Source organism: Delphinus delphis, chromosome 5, assembly GCF_949987515.2.
Source record: "Delphinus delphis chromosome 5, mDelDel1.2, whole genome shotgun sequence".
In the NCBI taxonomy this organism is placed as follows: Eukaryota; Metazoa; Chordata; class Mammalia; order Artiodactyla; family Delphinidae; genus Delphinus; species Delphinus delphis.
The window spans coordinates 35576865-35602955 of NC_082687.1; the positions used below are offsets into that span (position 1 = coordinate 35576865).

Here is a 26091-nt window from a genome sequence, read left to right on the forward strand (position 1 = left end):
GAAGACTAAGATACCTGCTATCCTAAGACTACTTTATTACTAAAACAGAAATGTACAAAAGGGAGGTTACCTGACAAGAGATTTGATTCTAGGTCTAATGAGAAAATATACCGACAACAATAAACCTTTGAATTACAGAAAGTTCCGTCCCCACTGTCAACACTCTCAGAGCAGATATACTCAGAGCAGAGCTTCTAGTTGGGGCCATTTAAAACTTTAGCTTCACATTAATAAGAATAACAGATACCTCCCCAGAACTGCTCCTTTCCTTAAGGTGAACAGCACTTAGAAGAAAGATTTAACAAAGTACAGACAGACAAAAATATACAAAATAGAGGAAAGAGCAGTTTAGTGTGTCTTGATAGGTAAGCCCTTACTCTGTGTTTCAATAAAAAATACTTGTTATGGGGCTTCCCTGGTTGCACAGTGGTTAAGAATCCACCTACCAATGCAGAGGACACGGGTTCAAGCCCTGGTCCGGGAAGATCCCCCATGCCGCAAAGCAACTAAGCCCATGCGCCACAACTACTGAGCCCATGTGCCACAACTACTGAAGCTCGTGTGCCTAAAAGCCCATGCTCCACAACAAGACAAGCCACTGCAATGAGAGAAGCCCGCACACCACAACGAAGAGTAGCCCCTGCTTGCCGCAACTAGAGAAAGCCCACGTGCAGCAATGAAGACCCAATGCAGCCAAAAATAAATTAATAAAATAAATAAATTTTAAAAATAAGAATAATAGAAAGAATTTTAAAAAATACTTGTTATGGAAAAGGTAGCTTATTTTAGTCAATTTTATTTCCAAACTGACTTTTGCAAAACAAGTATTTTTCAATGGAGTATAAAATAAGGCTTTATATACCAAGATACCCCTACAGTGAAGAAACATCCCGCTTCCAAAAAAGAACAAAAACAATGTGAATGTTAAGCATTTAATGAGTCTGCCAAGTACAACTTTTTCAATGTATTCCTGTTAGAGCTAGCAATATACACAAAGGCAAATTGGCAGGGCAAGAGGTTTTCTGAGAGGTGTGATGACTAACACTTCAGGACTGGAATATGACAGTTACTAAAAGAAACATGAGAAGCGTTCTCCCAGTTCCTCACAGGCCAATGTCTCTACCACAAGAGCTACTACAAACAGCATTCAGAGCTGAATTCACACACTCCAGTCTTGTAGGCCTAAACCACCTTTTGCAATTTTCCCCCATGTGACACATTATGTGAATCAAAGAAACCAATCAGTAATTCATTTACTAAAGGTCAGATATAGGGTACAGTGAGACTCAGGCACTCAAATGAATAAAAACAAGGAGCAAACGAAACCCAAGATAAGGGTCTTGTTGAAACCAATGCCCCAGAATCCAGCAAATAGCACACCTGTACAGAAAAGACCAGAATGAGATGACACGTACCAAACATTTTCCTCCATGCTAAAAAAAGGTTCACATAGCATCTGATTCACACCTTTGTACATGACTTCAGGATCAACCAAGGCTTTTCAAATGCTTTACCTCATGAATGGGACTTCCAAGCAGAGGTTAACTGAGGCCATCTAAGGATCACCAGGAGGCCTTACCACTGCCAGTATTTAAGATTTAATAACAGCATGCTCTAACAAGTTAAAGTGAAAAGATTTCAGTCTCCAAATTCAAATATTTTGCAGCATATTTCAACTAGCTACAAGGGACAAAAGATTTCCTATTTGTACAAGTAGAATTTAGAGATTATTTCTTAAGAAGTTAGTCCTAGTTCTTTTTGCTGTCCTCAAAATACAGTCTACCTATTGGCAGGAGTATAAATAAATACAAACTTTTAGATGGCCATTTGGCATACCTATCAGAAATTAAAACATGAATGTACCTTTTGATCCAGCTATTACATGTTGAGGAATCTATCCCATGAAATTTTTGGATGCAAATATAAAAATGTTCATTCACTGCAACATTTTTGTAAAGGTGAAAAATCATATATGCTGATTAACATACAGGACACCACACAAAAGAATGAGCTGGACTCATATGTATTGACATGTAAAGAACTCCAAGACACTTTGTTCAGTGAAAAAAGCAAAGTTACAGAACAACAGGTATAGTAAAAGTATACTTATGTCAAGAAAATTGTGTGTGTGTGTGTGTGTGTGTGTGTGTAACTGCATAGAAAATGTTCTTAAAGATTAACACCAAACAGATAACAGAGGCTACCCTATGGGGAAAGAGAGTAAATCACAGAGTGTGGGATTGGTGAGTGCGAAGAGAAGTACAGTTTTAAAGAGGGACTTTCACTTTCTACTCCACATCTACCTCTATTAGTTAAACATTTACATCATATATATAAAACATTTGTTCTTTATAGAAAGTAAGAGAGGTGCGATGCCAACTTTTATCTAAAATCTAGAATCACTAATAGAGGATGCTGAAATAGTCAAAGAAGTAAAGGCTGTTGGCTGCCAAAAACACCCTTTACAGACTTAACCTTCTAGGGAATAAAGGAAAATATGGGTAGCACTGTAGTTATAAATGAACATTACCGTGTCTTCATAAAATAACAAGCATCATTCAGAGAACTAAAGGATTTGTATCTTAGAACTTTGAGAATATAAAAGATACTGAAATCAGGAACATTATTAAAAAGCTATAATCATTATAATGTCTCCTAGAAATACAGTTTTAACAACAAATCCTATTACTTTGGTACGAAGTGTCTATGTATAGGTATGCCCTGTTGCATTAGAACACTGACATGTGTAAAGGACCAAGTGATATGAGGCGTCACCCTTACCTGTACATTCTCTTCTGTCACCTGAATCTCCGCCGTATAAACATAGTCAATCAGCATCCTCAGGGTCCAGCCGTCCACCTCCTTGATTCGAACTCTCTTTGCTCGGCTCTCACTCATCTCACCTGAAACACAAGGAGCAAGGCTGACGCTGCAGCAGACACCCAGCAGGAAGACCAAAACCCAGTCAGACGGGCACTCACTGTATTCAGGAGGCAACATGGTCAGCCACTTCAGCAGGCCTACAACATTCCCCTACCTCCCCTAAAAGCTTACCTGAGGAAACCATACAAGGTACTTCTGTTACCCACTTGTACCTGGAAATCACATCATGGCGATGAATATGCCACGTGTCCAACTGCATGAACTCTTAATACCTGTAGAATTATAGGTTCAGGACCCAATGCGGTCCATGCCTTTTTTTGGTCCAATGTGTGGACAAAGAATGTCACCTGCCATAGCAGTAAACAAAGGATGTTGCAGCCATCAGCCATTGCAGGCCACCCCAGACTGTGCACATGAGGGGATTCAGAATGGGAAAAAAAAATAGGATACTGGCCCTAGATAGTTAAGGTGTGTATCAAAGGAATGATTTCAATGAGCCTAGATGCTTGTTATCTTCCCATACGTAGAAAAGTGCTAAATTTATTAACTTGTCTGACAATTAACTTGTCTTTAATTGACAATAATCTTTTGATGTTCCGACTACCTGGTTCTTTTGCAAAAACTCCTACATATTCTGGCTCCTCCCTGACCTCTTTGGAGCAGTCCCTCAGAGAGATCTGAGAGGCTGCCTCCTGGGGTGAAGTCCTCCGAAAGTCCGCTGAATAAAGCATAATTCGCAGCTTCTAGGTTGTGCATTTTTTTAGTTGACAATGCTTTAGAGCAGTTTCTTTTCCTTTTGACTTTCTATTCAAGACTAGAACACAGTGTTACCCCGTGAGGCTAACTTCCAAGTTCCTGGTACTCACTCACAAGCACGCCAGTGCCTGCCCCTGCCCTCTGGGAAGACACACCTCTCAGATAGGAAACAATCAGAACACAAATTACAGAAGACGCCCAGGAAATGAAAGACAAAAGAGGGGTGTTAAAGAGGTGAGTCAATGGCCAAGGCAGATGGCAATGGGCCTTCTAGCCCAAGTTCCGTTCCTATTTGTCATCTGCAGCAACTTCATCTTGAAGTCATTTCCATACCAGTATTTATTACTAAAGCCAGATGCCCTTCTACATCACTGCCTGCTAAATAAGTGGTACAAGACCTCCCTCTTACTATCCACTGAACTAGTTAAGCATTCAGGGATCATAAATAAGATCCTCTCTTGTATAAAGAAACGGGGAAGCAGAAAAGAGAAGGGATGGCCCCTAAACCCAGGGGACTCATGGAGAGTTAGAAGCAGGTTTGGGCACATATGTGCGCACATAAAATGGCCCAAGAATAGGGAAACATAAGCAATTGAATGGGCAAAGAAAACTCAATTAAAAACAATACAGTCTAAAAATAATGTTGAGTGTTAGGGGACACCTTAGCAAAAAGGTTTAGTTCTACATTCATCAGGTTTCAAAGATAAAGGAAGTATGAAAAACAATGCCATCATCCCTCACCTGTTAGAAAAACAACACAATGGCCTCAAGATTTCTTGAAAGTTCATTTCTTTTTCAGGTACAGTATACTGTCAGTGACCATAAATTATCAGAAAAGGCTATAGGAATCCATAATTATACAAAATTCCTTTGCAAACATAAACACTGGGAAGAGAGAAATAATAATAGTGAAGTATTAGTAACTACCTGCTTCCCTGGAGATTGTCTCTGACAAAAGCTCAAAAAAAGCTGTTCTCCTAAGAGCTAAAATATCTGAAAAACTATTATGCTACTTCCCAGGGGGGAAAACATCCACTGGTATTACAAGGGAAGAGAGAAAATTGATGATATGCTCCTGTTATATGTCTAAATAGCAGGAAGACAAGGGATTGGGCTATGTATCTGCTGCCTCAGCACGTTTTGGGGTTCTTTTTTTTTTCCTTTCATGAAAAAGGGGAAAGCATGTTTTTTCCCCCCTTAAAGAAAAGGGTAAAAAAAGCAAGGTCGAGGAATATGGAAACATAATTCTTCATGTACATATAAGGCACCTTCCTCTGTCCTAGTCTCTCTGGATCTTGTAGCTAGATGGGATTTGTGTCATCTGAAAGCTCTTTTGTGGTAAAGTGAGGACACTTTGGTAATTCCCACTTGGACTTTAGCGAGAGGCCACTCTAATTCATCTCTAGGGCCCCGGCGATGTGCAAAGCCCCACAGGGCCCGGGGCCACACAAGCATAAAGCCATGTACTTAGTTCTCAAGGAATTCAGGACTTAGGCATGATTTAGACAAAAACAAGTTTGACTTTAATTTACATGTATGACTGAAAAATTATCAGTTCTCTGCCAAGGAGTTTTTAATATTCTAGTTTTTAAGGTATTGCTATAAGATGCACTGTGCTGATTCACATTCCTTAAGTGTCATTTTTAATATTAATTCTTTCTCTCCCAAGAAAACTGTATCTACTTCCAACAAATTCTATCTCTATCACACACTGCTTTAGAAATGCTTTAATCTTGGGGCTTCCCTGGTGGCGCAGTGGTTGAGAGTCTGCCTGCCAATGCAGGGGACACGGGTTCGTGCCCCGGTCCGGGAAGATCCCACATGCCGCGGAGCGGCTGGGCCTGTGAGCCATGGCCACTGGGCCTGTGCGTCCGAGCTTGTGCTCCGCAACGGGAGAGGCCACAACAGTGAGAGGCCCGCGTACCGCAAAAAAAAAAAAAAAAAAAAAAAAAAAGGAAATGCTTTAATCTTTATTTTTCGTATTAATTTACAAAAACAAATAGCTTGCCGCAGACTGTGTTAATAGTTTAAAAATTCCAATAACTATGAAAAACCAAAACACGTACCAAAGAGAGCTGTAAAAGCTACTTAGAGCTAATTCTAGTTGTTAAATATTATCTTACTTCTGTCCTTTGCTGTGTTTATAGAGATTTATTTTTGATAATGAGTTTTGTTTTTCTTTCTTTCTTTTTTTGGCCGCGCCATGTGGCTTGTGGGATCTTGGTTCTCCTACTAGGGACTGAACCCAGGCCCACAGCAGTGAAAACGCCAAGTCAGAACCACTGGACCGCCAAGGAATTCCTGATAATGAATTTTTAAAAGATACCCAGTGATACTGTAAAGAGTTTAATCTCATAACATTTTTTTAACTTCCTGTCTTAGTGTTCTTCTCCTGTGTTTGATCATGTATTATAGAACTGAAGCTATACTATGATATCCACACAGATATCGCCACCCTCACCTCCTCTCCATCCCTACTGCCACTGTGCCACCTCTTCCTTCTTCCTCACCTCCAGGATGGACTCCACACATCTGACCATGGCACTCAAAAGCCTTCAGCTACTCCCAGACCAGGCATGCAGGCCTGTCCATGTCCCACCCCTGCCTCACTATCCAGCCTCCACACTCTCTCTCCCACTTCTAGTCTTAATTTATATAAGAAAGGAACTTTGTGTAGTTTCCCATACACACCCAGCAATTTCCTACCTCGATGCCTCTGTCGAGCTTCCTCATCTCTGTCTCCTCATGCCCTCATTCCCCAGGCTAACCCCCACATATTCTTCGAGATTCAGCTGGAACCTCTCCAAGCAGCCTTGCCTGCTGATGACCCAAGGCTGGGTTAGGTTCTCACCCTAGGTTACCTCCTGCAAATCCACTCTGTCATAATAATATCTGGTTCTCCCCACCTGGATTCTTGAGCTTCCTGAGAGCAGGGATGACATCTTTCTTACCTCTGTATCCCACAGTGCCTGACATATGGTAGATACCCAATAAATAATGGCTGTTTGAATGAATGACTAGAAAAGCGAAAAGTAAAACAAGTGCCAATTTTAAATGTAGCACCTTTACTTAACACAATTACTAACACTTAAGTTAGTCTTGAATATGGGTATTCTAGCTCTGAAGGATTTCAGTCAACAAACATTTATTGAACATCCACTATACAGGCCGAGCTAAGCACTTTCACTAATGAACACTGCACCATCTCTACTGTTTTTGAGAAAAGAAATGAAGTCCTCCAAATCATAAAAGCTTACGGACACATGTATGGATAGAAACAACTCCATCTCAAGGAACTTAATCAGGACTCCTGAAGCCCAGAACAAACTGGTGACTGTATTTACCCATTCTGAAGTTCTAAAAAGTGAATAGGTTTAAGAGAGCAAACCCTAGGATCAATTAAAAACTCATGTGACTCTAATTTCAGTTATTGCTCAGCACATAAATTGAAAAAATAATAGAAATATAATACAGTACACTTTATACTATGTTGAAACCCTAAGAATTGAATGACAAGTTTACAGCCACATTTAATAAATAAATTTTATTCCATTACTCTTCAAGTTATACTTGTCACCTACTCCAATCATTGTTGCCCTTTTGCTCATTATTAGTCTCAGGTTACAAAGAAGCTACTGACACAATGGTATCTTCATTCTGGCAAGATGACCTGAATGCCCCTGCCAGGCACTGGCTATGGTGGCATGGTACATAATTCCCCAATTCTACAACTAATCTGAGGCAAACATGGTAACTACATTACCCCGCCAGTTTGGCTCTAGTTTGAGTAACTTCTGGAACAGGTCTCCCAGTTCCTAAAAGAAAAATAGGAAAGAGACAACCCCTCTCCTTCCTCGAGATGTTGGGTCCACTCTCGTAGGCATCTTGCATTCATGGGGGAAGCAACCATAGGATAAAATTTTTAGTGAGGACAGCTGGGTGGCGAAACAGAAGGAAGAGGATCCCTGATGATCCGATCATACCTGGTGCCCAGCCTATTTTCCAGTTATGAGAGAATATATTTCCTTGCTACTTAAACCAGCTTAAGGGGAGTTTTCTGTTATATGCAGACTAAAGTTATATGCACTTTATGTGCAATGCCCTATTTAATGTTCTTCACAGCAGTCAGCGATATAAGAAATTACCTTTTCTTTATGTTTCCTCTCTAACCATTCCTCCTCTCCCCAAAGCCTAGGATAACACCTAGCACACAGAAGATGCTCAATGAGTACTCCTTCATGAAGGAAAGCACAAATCTTAGACAAATACAACATGCACACAACTTTTAAAATATCTCACATCTTAATCATTCAAATGATAATCTATCTTTTCCTATTCTACCTTACTAAATCATGTTCAATGTGACAAAAGAAATGATCAAAAAGCACCCCCAAAAAAGAGTGAAAATAAAAATACAGTATTTCTCACTAGATTTCAGATATGTTATAGCCTATGGCACCACAGAAGTCTCAAATATATTTGTTAAGAAAAATGGCATTTTAAATGCCACATTTGTACACAAACAAGTAATTTAAAAACACAAGAACTCAGGACTTCCCGGGAGGTCCATGGTTAAGGGACCATGCTTCCTTCGCAGGGGGCATGGGTTCGATCCCTGGTAGGGTAACTAAGATCCCGCATGCCGCGTGGCATGGCCAAAAAAAACCAAAACAAACCAAACCAAACAAGGATGATAAAATAAATAAATAAAGACACAAGAATGCAATTTGATTTATTCTTTCTCAAGTAACAGTTAAACAACCTGGCCTTGATCTAAATTGGCCTGTATTTCACAAAAGAAAAACCTGTGACTACATCACAGAATTACTTTTCACCTCCCTTCTTCTACCCAAATACTTGGAACTACAATGAGTAACAGAATTCTTTTTTAGGTGATATAGTTTGAAAGAAAAATTCACCTACAGTTTAGGGGAGATGAAAAACAAGGGCCAAAAAGAATATCTGTAGAGTCCCCATTTCCTAATAGGCGAGTCACAGGGAATAACAGGAGTACAAGGCAGCCCTGTGCCACTGCAGACACTTCTGCTTACTGCTGATCATTGAGCCAGAGTACACAAACATCACGGTGTGTGATGGGGTGGAAGCATGCCAAGGTCTACTTGTGGGCCTCGCCATATTTTTTATGACAGATAATATAAACATAATAGGACTTCAGACCAGGAAAACAGATAAACAATGGGCTCACAGTCTAGCAAATCTTAAATGAATATATGTACACTAAACCACCTAGACCAGATTTTCATGTCTTCTTTAGGTAAAAAATCTAATCTAATCTCTGCCAAACTGCTGACTATTTAGTGGATTCAAAAGAAGAAAATGAACAAAGATTGCCAGAAAGGTAAATAGCATCCATTGCTGAAGAATCATAAAAGTCTAGCTTACTAATAAGCAAATGAAAAGATGTTCAACATCATTAGTCATTAGGGAAGTGCAAATTAAAACACCCATTAGAATGACCACAATTGGAAAAAAAAAAGATAGCAACAAGCGTTGGCAAGGATGTAGAGAAAGGGGAACAGTCATACATAACATAGGAATATAAAATGATGCAGCCAATTGGGAAAATAGCATAGCAATTTTTTAAAAGTTAAATATAAATTTACCATATGACCCAGGAATTCCACACATAGGTATCTACCACAATGAGACATCTGTCCACACAAAGAACTGCACATGAATTCATAGCAGCATTATTCTTTATTTTAATTTTTATTTCAATTTTGGCTGCATTGGGTCTTCATTGCTGCACGTGAGCTTTCTCTAGTTGTGGCAAGCAGGGGCTACTCTTCGTTGCAGTGCACGGGCTTCTCACTACAGTGGCTTCTCTTGTAGCGGAGCACGGGCTCCAGGCACGCAGGCTTCAGTAGCTGTGGTGCGCAGGCTCAGTAGTTGTGGCTTGCAGGCACTAGAGCACAGGCTCAGTAGTTGTGGCTCACAGGCTTAGCTGCTCCGCGGCATGTGGGATCTTCCCGGACCAGGGATCAAACACATGTCCCTTCATTGGCAGGTGGATTCTTAACCACTGCGCCACCAAGGAAGTCCCCAGCATTATTCTTAATAGCCAAAAATTGGAAACAACATAAATGTCCATCAGCTGGTAAATGAATAGTCAAAATGTGCCATTTTCATACAATGGAATCTACTTAGCAATAAAAAGGAACAGACTGATGATACATACTATGACATGGATGAACCTTAAAATTATTATGTGGGAACAAAAATGTTCTAAAGTTGATTTATGGTGATGGAAGTACTACTCAGTAAATTTACTAAAACTCACTGAACACTACAACATAAAATATGCCTCAATAAAGTTGTAAAAAAAAATCACAATTGAGGTACTCAATTCACATTTTATATGTGTCAGAAATTAACACAGAATCCCTGTTTTGTATCTACTTTAGCACCTAGCAATCTAAGATTTGACCAAGTATTCTCAGGCAGAAACAGGCTGAACTGCAAGGACCCACCCACCAGTTAACTGAGATACATACTTAGGAATACTTATAGAATCAAGACATCTTCAGGGCCTCATTCCCATCATTAAGCAAAACTCACTTATTCAGAAATTGCATGTTCGCTGAAACATGACGAGGTGAGACCCATTAGGCAAAAAAAAAAAGAAAAAGAGAGAAAAGAAAGAAAAGAGGGAAGCTGAAATATAGTTCAGATTCTTAAGTAAACAGAGAAGAAAAATAGAGACATAATGAGATCTCCCATCTCCAGCATCCACGTCTCTGGATGTCGAAGGCAGACTCTAAGTATCATCTTTTGAAGGGAAAGGAAACTAACCCTGATCTTGTAATTTTAAGTTAATCACTACATTTTGTAACTGGAAAATAAAACATTTATCAAAAAGAGTCTGTGTGTAAGACGTTTTCAATCTTATATTCTTACAATATAAAGACATTTAGGAATTGAGGGTAAAAAATAATAATGATAATCATGATAATTACTGCCAACATTAATTGAACATTTCCTATGTGCCAAATAAAGGGCTAACATACATGATCTCACTTAATCTTTATAAGAATCCTAGGAAGTAAATCTTATCATCCCCATTTTCCAGAAGAGGAAACTGAAGCCCAGATTGATGAAGTGATTAATGATCCCAAAGATCCAGTAACTCTGACAAGGAAGTGGCAATAACAGTGTCACCTGAAGGAAGGTCACTTACAGGGGCAGCACTTTACTAGTGAATTCCTAAATTAGGCCAATGCAGATCAAATACTCCTTTTGCAAACTAGAGATTCTGTTTAGAAAAGACTCCAGGAGTAATAAATAAGATGTAAACCAAAAGACTGAAGTGAATCCACGACATAAAAATTTGACTAATCCCATTTCAACTTTTCGAATCAGCCTCAGCTGAAGGCACCCTCCCCAAATCACTTGCCCAACTTGACTCATGGCCCCTCTACTATCTTTCCTAAATCCTTGATTATTTAATTCAGTTCAGAACAGCCAGTATGTAATAGGCTAAAGAGTGAGGTGCCTCCAGACTGCTCTCTACTCCCAAACACTAAGCCCATTCTCTCCACATTGCTTTTTGCACTTTTCTTCATCTGTGTAAACCTTTACATTCATTATGTTTCAAGAAATGTCAGATCCCCTTCTCTCAATGCTGCCCATCACAGTCCTCACCATCTGTATTACTCCTTTGCACACACAGATCTTCCATAAACTATTATGTATTTAAAGTGTGCACATCTCATTTCCCCAGTGATATAATAAACTACTGGGGCAGGAAGTATGCTAATTTTTTTTTTTTTTTTTTTTTTTTGGCGGTACACGGGCCTCTCACTGCTGTGACCTCTCCCGCTGCGGAGCACAGGCTCCGGAGGCGCAGGCCCAGCAGCCATGGCCCACAGGCCCAGCTGCTCCATGGCACGTGGGACCCTCCCGGACTGGGGCACGCTAATATTGTTTTGTATTCCTTGAATTATCTAGCAAAATGTTAGGCCCAGGATATATTTAAGTTTCTAAAGTATGAATAGATTTGTATTTGTGCTTTTTTTTCTATAACTATATATGTATTTACAAGTATTTATTTGTCCTACCAATAATCTAAGATTATAAGCTCATTGTTGGAACAGATAATAACTTCATATCCTTGTACAGTACTGTATGCTTAAATTTTGTTTTTTTAAGAATGAGGTTAAGGGAGGGTGTGGCCAGGTGGCAGAGTAGGAAGACCTGGAGCTCACCAGCTCCTACAGGCACACCAAATTACAACAACTCACAGAGCAACTATAAATGAGAATGACCTGAAGACTAGCCGAGATTTCCCACAACTAAAGACATAGAAAAGGAACCACAATGAGAAGGATAGAAGGGGCAATGACATGACCTAGTCAAGACCCACTCACCCAGGTCAGCAACCCACAAACAAGATGATAATCACAATTACAGAGATTCTCCCCAAAGAGCAAGGGTTCTGAGCCCCACATTGGGCTCCCCAGTCCAGGAATCCTACACCGAGAAGACAAGCTCCCAGAACATCCGGCTTTGAAGGCCAGAAGGGCTTGGCTACATGAGAGCAAGAGGGCTGTAGGAAACAGAGACTCATCTGTTAAGGGTGTGTGCAAAACCTCATATACTCTGAGACCCAGAACAGAGGCAGTAGTTTGAAAGGAGGCTGGGTCAGACCTATCTTCTGATCTCAGAGAGCCTCCCAGAGAGGCAAGAGCTCACCCTGGGGTCACTGATGCTGGTGGCAGCCATTGTGGGGAGCTCGTTCTACCACAAGGACACTGGTGCTAGCAAGTGCCATTTTGGGGTCCACCCTATAGACTATTAGTGCCAGGGGCTTACCTGCCCACCAGTGGGCTGGCAGCAGCTGTGTGCCCCAACCAGACCATGCAGACAGCCACATGGGAAGCCTACCCCACCCTGCCTGACCACAGCCACTGTGCAAGGCACAGCCTGGCAGCCAACCAGGCCAGGGGCCAGCCCTGCCTACCAGACCACCCACAGTACCCTTCCCACCACAACAGAAGGGGTCACACAGCCCACACAGGGGGTACCCCTAGAGTATACAGCTCTGAACAGGAGGGGAGTGAGCTGCTGGGTCCCACAGGATGTCAACTGCATAAAGCCACCTCTCCAAGATCCAGAAACTTAACCAACCTACATGATACACAGAAATAAATACAGAAAATTGGGCAAAATGATGAGAGAGCAAAATATGTTCTAAACAAAGGAACAAGAGAAAACCTCAGAAAAAGAACTAAATGAAATGGAGAAAAGCAATCTACTTGATAAAGAATTCTAGGTAATGAACATTAAGATGCTCCACAAACTTGGCAGAAGAATTGGATGAACACAGTGAGAATTTTAACTGATAAGTAGTTAGAAAATACAAAGACACCCCAAACAGACCCGAAGATAAAATAACCAGAAAAAAAAAAAAAAAAAACCCTAGAAGTAATGAATAGTATATTAGATGATACAGAGAAGTGGAATAGCAATCTGGAAGACAGACTAGTGGAAATCACCCAAGATGAACAGAAAAAAAAAGAATTTGAAAAAATGAGGGTAGTTTAAGAGACCTCTGGGACAACATCAAGCATACTAACATTCACATTATAGGGGTACCAGAAGAAGAGAGAAAAGGGCAGAGAACTTAACTTGAAGAAATAGCAGGTGAAAACTTCCAGGTAGAGGAAGTAGAGTCCCAAACAAGAAGAATTGAAAGAGGTCCACACCACAACACATTATAATTAAAATGGCAAAAATTAAGGATAAAGAGAAAATCTTAAAAGCAGCAAGAGAATGCCCACAGACTGTCAACTGACTTTTCAGCAGAAACTTAACAGGCCAGGAGGACGGCCATGATATATTTCAAGTGATGAAAGGATAAAATGTACACCACAAATGCTCTATCTGCAAGACTCTCATTCAGATTTGAAGGACAGAGAAAGAGCTTTGCAGACGAGCAAAAGCTTAAAAAGTTCAGCACCACTAAACCAGCTTCACAAGTAACGTTCAAGGAATCTCTCTAAGTGAAAAAGAAAAGACCACAACTAGAAACATGAAAATTAGGAAAGGAAAATTCTCACTGGTAAAGGCAAACATATAGTAAAAGTCGTAGATCAACAACTTATAAAGATAGAAGGAAGGTTAAAAGTCAAAAGTAGTAAAATCATCTATATCCATAATAAATAATTAAGGAATATACAAAACGAAAAGATGTAAAACATGACATCGAAAACATTAAATATGGGGAGGTGGAAGTAAAAATACAGGGTTGTTACAATGCATTAGAACTGAAGAGATCCTCAACTTAAAGTAATCACGTATATAGATACACATAGTTGTTATATATGAACCTTATGGTAATAAACCAAAAACCTTTAATAGATGTATACACACACACAAAGAAAAAGGAGAAAAAGAAAGGAGTCCAAACATAACACTAAAGAGAGTCATCAAGTCACAAGAGAGTAGAGCAAAAGAAAAAATGAACAAAAGAGAACCATAAAAATGACCAGAAAACATTAACAAAATGGCAATAAGTACATACTTGTCAATAATTACTTTAAATGTAAATGAACAAACTGCTCTGATCAAAAGACAGAGTGGCTGAATGGATTAAAAAACAAGACCCATCTATATGCTACCTATAGGAGACTCACTTCCGATCTAAAGACACACACAGACTAAAAATGAAGGGATGGAAAAAATATTCCACATAAATGCAAATGAAAAGAAAGCTAGGGTAGCAAATGTACATCAGACAAGACAGACTTTATTTTTTTTTAATTTTATTTCAGTTTACTTTTTTATACAGCTGGTTCTTATTAGTTATCTATTTTATACATATTAGTGTATATATGTCAATCCCAATCTCCCAATTCATCCCACCACCCCCCCCCAGCCCCGCTTTCCCCCCTTGGTGTCCATATGTTGTTCTCTACATCTGTGTCTCTATAGACAAGACAGACTTTAAAACAAAGATGTTATTGAGAGACAAAGAAGGACATTACCATTTAATGATCAAGGAATCAATCCAAGAAGCAGATACAACAACTGTAAATGAATATGCACCCAACATAGGAGCACCTAAATACATTAAGCAAATACTGGTAAACATAAAGGGAGAAACTGACAGTAATACAGTAATAGTAGGGGACTTTAACACCCCATTTACATCTATGGCCAAATCATCCAGAAAAAAAAATCAATATGGAAACATGGCATTAAATGACACATTAGACTAGACAGATTTCATAAATATTGATATATATAGAACATTTCAACCTAAAGCAGCAGAATACACATACTTTTCAAGTGCATATGGAACACTCTTCAGGACAGATCACATGCCACAAACTAAATCTGAATAAATTTAAGATAACTGAAATCATATCAATGGTATGAGCAGAGAAATCAACTACAAGAAAAAAAATGAAAAAACACAAACACATGAAGTCTAAACAATATGCTACTGAACAACCAATGGGTCACTGAAGAAATTAAAAGGAAATTAAAAAAAAATTTGGAGACAAATGAAAAAGAAACACAATCCAAACACAACAACACAACAATCCAAAATCTATGGAACACAGCAAAAGCTGTTCTAAGAGGAAAGTTTACAGCCATACAAGCATACCTCAGGAAACAAGAAAAATCTCAAAACAATCTAAACTTATACCTGAAGGAACCAGAAAAAGAAGAATAAACAAAACCTAAAGTTAGTAGAAGGAAAGAAATAATAAACATCAGTGCAGAAATAAATGAAATAAAGACTAAAAAAATAGAAAAGATCGATGAAAGAGCTGGTTCTTTGAAAAGATACACAATATTAATAAACCTTTAGCCAGACTCATAAGAAAAAGAGGAGGCCCAATAAATAATCCAGAAATGAAAGAGAAATTACAAATTAAACCACAGAAATACACAGGATCATTAGAGATTACTTCGAACAATTATACATCAACAAAATGAACAATTTACAATAGATACATTCCTAGGAACATATGATCTCCCAAGGCTGAATCAGGAAGAAACAGAAAATATGAACAGACCGGTTACCAGTAATGAAATTGAATCAGTAATTTAGAAAACTACCAACAAACAAAAGTCCAGGACCAGTAGGTGAATTCTACCAAACATTTAAAGAGTTAACACCTATTCTTCTCAAACTATTCCAAAAAATTGAAGATGAAGGAACACTCTGGAACACATTCTATAAGGCCAGCATCACCCTAGCAAAAAACAGGCAAAAACACCACAAATAAGTAGAATTACAGGCCAATATCATTGATGAGCACAGATGCAAACATTCTCAAAATATTAGCAAACTGAATTCAACAATACATCAAAAGAATCATATACCATATCAAGTGGAATTTATCCTAGGGATGCAAGGATGGTTCAATATCCACAAATCAATCAATGCGATACACCACATTAACAAACTGAAGAATAAAAATGATATGATCATATCAATAGATGCAGAAAAAGCCACTGATAAAATTCAACATCCATTTATAATAAAAACTCTCTAGAAAGCAGGCATAGAGGGGACCTACCTCAATATAATAAAGGCCATATATGACAAGCCCACAGTTAACATCATATTCAATGATGAAAAGCTGAGAGCATTTCCTCTAAGATCAGGAACAAAACAAGGATGTCCACTCTCACCACTTTTATTCAACATAGTTTTGGAAGTCCTGGCCACAGCAATCAGAGAAGAAACATAAGTAAAAGGAATCCAAATTGGAAAAGAAGAAGTAAAACTGTCACTGTCTACAGAGGACATGATACCATATATAGAAAATCCTAATGACGCTACCAAAACTATCAGAATTAATAAATGAATTCAGTAAAGATCCAGGATAAAAATGTAATACAGAAATCTGTTGTGTTTCTATACACTAATAACAAACTATCAGAAAGAGAAATTAAACAATCTCATTAACAATTTCATCAAAGAGAATAAAATACCTAGGAATAAATATAACCAAAGAGGCAAAAAACTTGTACTTTGAAAGCTATAAGACACTGATGAAAGAAATCGAAGACGACACAAACAAATGGAAAGATATACTGTGCTCATGGGTTGGAAGAATTAATATTGTTAAAATGACCATAAACCCTAAGGTAATCTACAGATTCAGTGCAATCCCTATCAAAATACCCATGACATTTTTCACAGAACTAGAACAAATAATTCTAAAATTTGTATGTAAACACAAAAGACCCCAAATAGCCAAAGCAATCTTGGGATAGAACAAAGCTAGAGGTATCATGCTCCCTGATTTCAAATTATACTACAAAGCTACAGTAATCAAAACAGTCTGGTACTGGCACACACAAAAAAGATACATAGATCAATGTAACAGAATAGAGAGTAGAGAAATAAATCCAAACTTATATGGTCAATTAATCTCCAACAAAGGAGGCAATGGGGAACAGATAGTCTCTTCGATAAACAATGCTGGGAAAAGTGGACAGCTACATGCAAAAGAATCAAACTGGACTACTTTCTAGCACCATGCACAAAAATAAACTCAAAATGGATTAAAAACTTAAATGTAAGACCTGAAACCATAAAAGTCCTAGAAGAAAACATAGGCAGCATGGTCTTAGCAATATTTTTTGAATCTTTCTCCTCAGGCAAGGGCAAAAAAGCAAAAATGAACAAATGGTACTACATAAACTAAAAAGGTTTGGGGGCTTCCCTGGTAGCGCAGCGGTTGAGAGTCCACCTGCCGATGCAGGGGACACGGGTTCATGCCCCGGTCCAGGAAGATCCCACATGCCGCGGAGCGGCTGGGCCCGTGAGCCATGGTCGCTGTGTCTGTGCGTCCGGAGCCTGTGCTCCACAACGGGAGAGGCCACAACAGTGAGAGGCCCGCGTACCACAAAAAAAAAAAAAAAGTTTTTGCACAGCAAAGGAAACTATCAACAAAGGCAGCCTACCAAATGGAAGGAGGTATTTGCAAATGAACTACCCAATAAGGAGTTTCTATCCAAAATATACAAAGAACTCATACAACTCAATAACAACAAAAAAATTGAAAAATGGGAGGAGTACTTGTATACACATTTTTCCAAAGAAGACATACAGATGGCCAACAGACATGTGAAAAGATAGTCAGCATCACTAACCACCAGGGAAATGCAAATCAAAACCAGAATGAGATACTACCTCATACCTGTCAGAGTGGCTATTTTCAAGAAGATAATAAATAACAAATATTGGTGAGGATGTAAAGAAAAGGAAGCCCTTGTGTACTGTTTGTGGGATTTTAAACTGGTACAACCACTATGGAAAACAGTATGGAGGTTCCTCAAAAAATTAAAAATAGAACTACCATATGATCCAGAAATTCCACTTCTGAAGAAAACAAAAACAGTAATTGGAAAGATATGTGCACCCCTATGTTCACCACAGCATTATTTACAATAGCCAACAAATGCAAGCAACCTGTGTCCATTGACAGATAAATGGATAAAGAAGATGTGGTATATATATATACAATGGAATATTAATAGGCTTAAAAAAGAATGAAATCTTGCCATTTGCAACAACATGGATGGACCTAGAGGGTATCATGCTAAGTGAAATAAGTGAGACAGAGAATACAAATATCAAATGATTTCATATGTGAAATAAAAACATAAATAAATAAAATAAAATGAAAACAGACTCAACAGATACACAGAACAAACGGTTCACAGTGGGGAGTATGGTGGGGGTCGGGTCGGGTGGGAGAATTAGGTGAATAGTTAAGTGATACAAACCTCCAGTTATAACGTAAATAAGCCATGGGGATGTAATATACAACAGCATAAGGACAATAATATTATAGTAACTTTGTATGGTGACAGATGGTTAAAGGACTTATCGTGGTGATCATTTCATAAAGCACGCAAATGTCAAACCATTATATAGTGTTCCTGAAACATAATATTGTACATCAACTATATTTTTAAAGGCTTCCAGTGTGGCAGGCACAAACTGCTTTTTTGCCAGAAATATTAAAATCATTTTATGTATTTTTACAGTTGCCTAAGTATCCACTCTATTTTCTTATATTTCTGAATCAAAAGGCATTAAATAAACATCTCTTTGTTCACTATAAACACTGGATGAGGCAAATGTGAAAATCATTTGAAGAAATGTGAAACAGTAAAAGCAATTTACTTTTGTCAAAATAAGAAAGTGCCAAAGGCTGTTATAAATGGCAAGAAGGCAAACTTAGCCAATATATGCAAATATAAATGTAAAGGGGGGAAACTGAGCATAAAATTGTATTTGTATGTAACATATACATGTATGTAATGGACACATGTATGTACACAACACCATTACAAGAATGAAAAACAAAGATGAGGAGTAATTTAAAACAAAGCAAGAGCATTTTCTTCTATTACAATGCTTAACTTCATAACAATAAAATGTTAATATGGAAAGAAAAGCCCAGATCTGTATACATTTTATAAACATCCATAACTAAAACATTTCATACCTGTAAACATGGCGTGAAAGTAAGGACTACAGGCGGCCAGCACCACTCTGTGAGCAGAGATTTCCATGTCTTCAGCCACAATCGTGACATCACACAGCAAATTCTGACTGTTAACAAAACAGGGAGAGAATAATTTTAATAACAAGAGTAAGTGTATTGAACACCCTATGCAAAAATTTTATAGTAAAAGCCCAATTTTCTGAAGTTAAAACTAACTAAAAATTTCCATCCTTAAAAACAGGATACCCAAACATGAAGAACATAGAAAACAGTCATGACATAGGCCAACATGCCTTGGCCCTCACTCAGAATCCTGCCTTTGTTTAATAGAGAAATCTTTCCAAACTTGATTACTGATTTCTCAACCTAATATAAATTACTGGCAGCAAACCATTAATGGGGTGTAAAATGGGAGGCTGTTTGCATTAAGAACTGCATCAGCAGAAGTGGCAGATGGTGGTATGACACGAAGATAAAGACAAAATAAAACACATGGAGAAAACTAAATTGGGTCAAAGTATCAAAACTATACAGACACAGAAAATGTCCTGGGTCATCAAGCAAAGGTAAAATTACATTCAACTACACCTGCTGCTTGAAAGGTGTTTGAGCATTTGAAGTCTAACTTAATCAGAACATTTTCCCAATGCAAAATATCTCATTCTTCAAGGTCAGAAAATATTATCACACATAAAATTAAATGTAATTTTAATGCTGTGCCCTGTAAGTTGAAGCACAGGTCACGATGCCATATGAGACATCAGGCAGGTCACGTGTTAGACTCAAGAGGTGGCCATCACTCAGCTGTAGTTCCTCCAGATCAGTGTGGAAAACTGACAAAGTCTACAGTCTGCTCTGCGCAGATAAAATCATTCTGCAATTCTATGAATTCCATGGGTTCACAAGTTAAGCAGGGGGAAGTCAGTGGTGTTTTCAGGAAGGTGTTATACAGGAGCTCCACCCGCATGTATTATTTCACTTAGACCCTACGAAAACCTTATGGGATCCATGTTATTGTGATTTTTACCCTTAAAATGTATAGCTGGGGAAACCAAGGAAAAGATGAATAAGAAGTCTGAAGTCACCACTAGTGGCGATGCCCGGATTCAAATCTATGGAGTCTGGCTCACAAAACCATCTAAAGCTATGTGGTTTTAAGACTTGTTAAAGCTTGAATAAAACAGGGAATATAAAGAAAGAAACAACACCCAATTATTATTTGACATACTGTATACTAGAAGCTATTTTTTAAAGTTCTATATATAGTTTATAAAAGAGCCGGTTTTAGTGGGTTTTTAGCACTACCACTACAAGAATAGTTAGAAAAAATCAAATTCAACAAAGTCCTGCAAGATTATCTCTGCCATTAAGGAGACTAGCAGGAAGGACTGACAATGCAAGGATTACAGGACAAAGTGGAAAGCGCCAGAGTGAAGATGCTAGGGGAACAGGGGAGCATCTAAATCAGACTAGGGGTCAGAAAAGGTGTCCTGCAGCTACTGCCCTTAGCCGAGTTCTAAACACAAGTAAGTGTTAGCTGGATGGAGAAGGACAAGAGAACCCCACACAGAGAGAACAGCAGATGCTGCTGGACAGAGACATGAAGCAGCAAAGCACAACGGGGTGTGTGGCACAAGAAGCATGGGCAAGAAGGAGAAGAGGGATGCTGGGGTCAGCAGGGCCATCCAGGTTTCCTACGGTGACCAGGTCATCTGGACACAGCTCAAACGTGAGTCAAGTGCATCTTTATGTTTATTTTCCTTTTGTCAATAATCCTTCCTAGTGCTCTGGTTTCAAGATGGAACATAAGTGGAATTACACTTGAATGCCTCCAAATCACATAATTGATTACATTCAACTTCAATTATAATTACTCATTGATCCAAATCTTCTAGCATAACACCCGCTGGCTATCACATAATTATCTTGGCCTTCCTGGCTTATTAGCTGATGTTAGTTAACTAATAGAGTAAAAACACTGCCAAACCAGTATGCAGCCACACCCTGGGTTAGGTCACGTGGAGCCTAATGCCACATTATAGATCAAGGACATGCTTAGTTTTAGTGTTCAATTTTGTATCTTTCTGTCTCTAGCAATAACATGTTTTTAAAACAGCACTCACAGACTAGAGAGATTTGACCAACCTTCTTATCATTCAGCCAGTGTGTGTGTCTGTTGACTCTGGCCCTTACCTCTTCATTCCAAGTGTGCATGCTCACAAGAAGTTGAGTGACTTTAGGTGACGAGGGCTACAAATAAAATCCGGCAATAAAAATAACAGAAACTTGTTTTAGCAGCCCATACCCAAAGTCTACATGGTGAGTTTATATTCCTATTATGTGAAATCTAATGAGGGAATGGACTATAGAAGGAAAAGTCTTTCAGAATAATGGTATAAATAAAGTTGCTACTTAGCAAAATCTGAATTTATTCACTCATTCATCAAATATCTAAAGTGCGTACTGGGCACCAAGGACTATGTCAGTTTACCACAGTAAACAAGACAATGTCCGTGATAGCAAGGAGTTAACAGTGGAGCTGGGGAAAGAGACAAGGTGACAGGTACTTACAAAATGAATTGATAGCTATTAGGGCAAGTGTGCGGTGTTTGAGTACACAGGAGACAGGTCAAGCCCAAACATACTGGAAAGCTCTGGAAAGAAAACTGCTTCTAAGCTCAAGTCTGGAGAATAACAGGAGTTACACAGGCCTTATGTAAAACTCAAATGACACAGAAAAAAAGATAGGCACTCATCTCCCAAGTGAAACATCATGAAAATCGGTCCTTCTCAAGAAAAAAATTGCTTTGAAAATGAATCATACCCAAATACATCTAGACACCCTTTGGTTTTCTGATATCAAAGGAATGGATTCCTAAGACTAGAAAACCCTATCACTGCTGTATATACAGAAGCCTCCCTTAATCATGGTGGATACATTCCAAGACCTCCAGTGGATCCCTAAAACCACAGATAGTACCGAAACCTATATGTACCATGTTATTTCCTACACATATATACCCATGATAAAGTTCAATTTATAAATTAGGCACAGTAAGAGATTAACTAGTAATAAAATATAACAATGATAACTATACTGTAATAAAAGTTATGTGAATGTAACCTCTCTCTCGAAATATCTTACTAAACAAATTTAATGCCTTCTCTATCTTAACTAAGCAATTATCATGCCCTGTGGCTGTAACTTTCATAGTTTGAGGTGCAAAAGCAAAACTAGCATAAATTTCTTTTCCCTTTTTCACTATTTCACAGATAGAAGATTCCTTCTTACCACAGATCTTTAGCAACCTCAGCATATGATTTTTTTTCTTTTCTTACTAAGTCAAGAACATTCACTCCTTTCACTTAAAGGAAGTACTTTACAGCATATCTTTGGCACATCTGAATTGCCAGCATCACTTCTCCTTTGCTTTGGGGCCATTATGAGTTAAAATAATGGTCACTTGAACACAAGCACTGTGATACTGCAACAGTCAACCTGATAACCAAGAGGGCTAACGGCCGGGACACACTGGACAGAGGGATGATTCATGTCCCAAGCAGAATGGAGCAGGACAGTGAGATTTCATCACACTACTCAGAACAGTACTCAATTTAAAACTTATGAATTGTTTATTTCTGGAATTTTCCATTTAATATTTTCAGAGTGTGGTGGACTACAGTAACTAAAACTTTGGATAAGGGGGGACTAATGTGTATCTTCTTAAAGTAAAATGTGCCATTAGGCTCTGAGATATCTAAAATAATTGGTAGTTTCACGATACAAGAATTTACTTTCTACTGGAAGTGGGGGTGGTGGAGAGATTACATCGATAGCGTCTGTCCACCTTTCTTCCTCAGGTGCCAGGCTGTGTGAGATCTGGAGGCACCTCCTGCCACATGGAGCAGAATCAGAATAACCGCCGAGGTGCTAGGCTGCTGAGATGAGCTTTAGCCAGACTCCACAGAGCAAACACAAGCCACAGCCTCGGAATGTGCCCAAAGGCATCTTTGGAGCAGCATCAGTGTTAGGATAAAGAAACAAGAGCAAGACAGAAAAAGAAGTTAGGCAAGAGGTCAGAAGCCAAGAAAGTTAAAAGCTAGTGAGGAAGCACAGGATGAGCCAGATGCGGAGCTGCTGATCAGCTACTTCATCAGGTTCTGGCTGCTCAGAAAGTAGGGAGGTGGGGAATGAAAGCAAGCTGTTTTAAAGGTGAAAGGCTTCCTGATCACTGACTTAAATCAGTTATATTTAACCAAATCTCCAAAAATTGATAGTGTCATTTACAGACAAGAGAGATGCAACCTAGCTAAAATGTCAATAATCTTGAAGAGCAACACAACTCCATAACAAGTGTCACCACCATCACCTTCTTCATCTTAAAACAATGATGGTTTGAATTTGAATTTCTGTGGCAGTGAAGCACAGGGAAAACCTAGCTGTTGGGCTTACTAAGGTTCACCACCACAATTAGAGCCCTGAAAAACAGCACAGCCCCTTCAACAGATTTGCACCTGCTGAGATTTTCTAACAGGAAGCAGGAAAGGATGACAGTCAACTTGGAAACTCGTATGAAAACCTACTACAGTCAGTGATTTAGAAACTGCCTTAAACTAGAAAAGGATCTCAGAATAGAGAATTTCACATAGAATCAAGAGAACAGAATGACAGGGAAAAGTGACAAAACCAAGCCACAGGAAGATGTCGGGGGGGAGCACATTACTGAGTATTTGTCGAGAAGGGAAGGTAACAACTCCAGATTTGAGGACTTTTAAGAATACTTGGTCACAGTTGAGAGGAGGCGAAAAGAATAATTAGAAATAAAGTGAAAGAAGATATGAGTGACAGGGAAAAGATGATGGGGAGGAGGCAAAATGGAGAGATGAGGATTTCAGAGAGGGGAAACAAATGGCTGGAGTGAGTTTCTGAACATGTGTGATAAAAGCTCGACTACATGTAGAAAATGGAGAATATGTACGAAGAAAACTTCCTTATTAAAAGTTACTTTTTAAAAAAACTTGGTGAAACAAAACATGAGCTAGATACTCTTAGCTATAATAATTTAAAAGAAGAACAGCCAAGGTAGCATCTTCCAATTTTCTGACTTAGGAGGGGATGCTGAAGGCAAATCCTGAGGCAGCACAGTACCCCACACCAGGAAAGAGAAGACAAAACAGAAGCAAATTCATTCACTACCATCCATTCTTCACATCTTTGAAATGTTTAATGGTTTTATCCATGCTCAACAAACACCACCTAATAAGAAATCTATCACAAGTACTTAAGATACACTGTAGAAGATTACCAGTTAAATTGAGAACATTAGCTTCAAAATGTCTCTTAAACTTTCTTAAATAAACAAGTTTGCTTGATTTAGGGACCCTTCCCAACTGCTCTGTCCTTCAAGGAATGTTTTATATTCTATTTTAGTACAATATAAAAACAAAAGAAACTGACAACGTTTTACTACAGAAATATATATACATAGTGATAAAAAAAATTCACACCCTGTGTAATTTCCTAAATCTCTTTCAAAAACAGTAATATAAAGCTATGAAAAGGTAGTCTCACTTCAGTTTGTTGTTTAATTCACTTGCTACCTAAGCAACAAAGTACAAACAACCAAAGAAGAGCCACAAACTCAAAGTTTGCATAGATGCACAACAGATATAATCCTAGTAATGATCTGGGTCCACAATGGCTAAAAGTCCTGGGGGAAAAATACAATAAGCATTCCCTTAAGAGAGGGATCCAGGATCTTCTGTTTAAATTATCTTCTGGAATGTAAGAAATGCTATTGTAACTGAACAACTAAATGTTTATGGCTTCTGTGTGATATATAGGCAAACATTCAAACTGCTTCATAAGACTTATCCTTGCTAAAAAGTTTCAACTCCTAAATGCAACTTAAGGATCAATATTAGCTTTCTTCTAAACAAATAATAGGTTGGCCCCCCAGTAATGCTCATTGGAACTTTTAAAACTCAAGTCCAGTCTTATCCCATATCCTAGAAAACAGACTTTTTTTTTTTAATTTATTTTAAACAAAAAACATTAAATCTGACAGCTCCTTTTTGGGTCATCTCAAAAAGCTCACGGTGTAATGTCCTCAAGCAAATGTGTGTCCGGGGTACAGCCTGCTTCTCTGTCTGCTCCACAGGCCCAATACAGTGTGTTGCATAGAGTAAGCACTTTGTAAAGGTCTATTGCTTTGATTTTGAAAATGTCAGTGTGTTAGTGCTTTGAAAAACTCCTCCTCCTGCCAAGCCATACCTAGGAAATGTACAGAGCTGAATTCCCCACCAGAGATGTGTTGCTGTACAAGATTCGCCTTTCACTATGCTGCCAGGCTGTTTCTCGACATCATTAGTCTTATGATGCTACACCCTTTCTCAAAAACCTTCACTGATTCCCACTGTCCTTGGAATTAAATCCCAATGAATCACATTGTTTAAGCCTGCCATAATTCTGACTTTTTCCACAGACTCCCCAGCATGAACTCTTCTTGATTCACTTTACCAAACAGGTTACATTTAGCCCATCCCTAACTTGTGCAATTATCCAGATCAGGAACTGCCTTTCCTCTCCAGTCCTTTTTATGAATCCTACTGCATCCCTATCAGGCCCAACCGAAACCACCTCTATGACTTTCTCTTGTGAGAATCCTTTTCAGGACCCACATTTTGCACACGATATTCCACCACCTCATCCTCTTCTCTACATCTCCTGCACAATCAGGTCACTCGAAAGGCAGGGGCCACGTCAGACACTGGTTCTGGCTCCCACACAGCCTCTGGGCGTGCTAGCTGACTTCAAAGGAGAATCAGGTACTTACAAATACTTGCTGACTACACTGTTTAGAAGTGACCACAGGGTTTTTAAAACCAATAATTGCAAGTTATTCAAACTCGTATTGGACTGGGTCATAGAGCTATATCTGGGCCTCCT

General features: G+C 38.7%; 1 protein-coding gene across 3 annotated transcripts in view; it reads right to left on the minus strand.

Annotated features, from left to right (window-relative positions):
- Positions 1-26091, minus strand: part of KLHL2 (kelch like family member 2) — a 124571-nt gene that overhangs the window by 79017 nt on the left and 19463 nt on the right. For all 3 annotated transcript variants that reach the window (XM_060012188.1, XM_060012189.1, XM_060012190.1), the window contains exons 3-4: positions 19143-19249; positions 2782-2903 (exon numbers count right to left, since the gene is read on the minus strand). In XM_060012188.1, coding sequence (XP_059868171.1) covers positions 2782-2903; positions 19143-19249 — 229 coding nt within the window. The remainder of the gene's footprint in view (positions 1-2781; positions 2904-19142; positions 19250-26091) is intronic.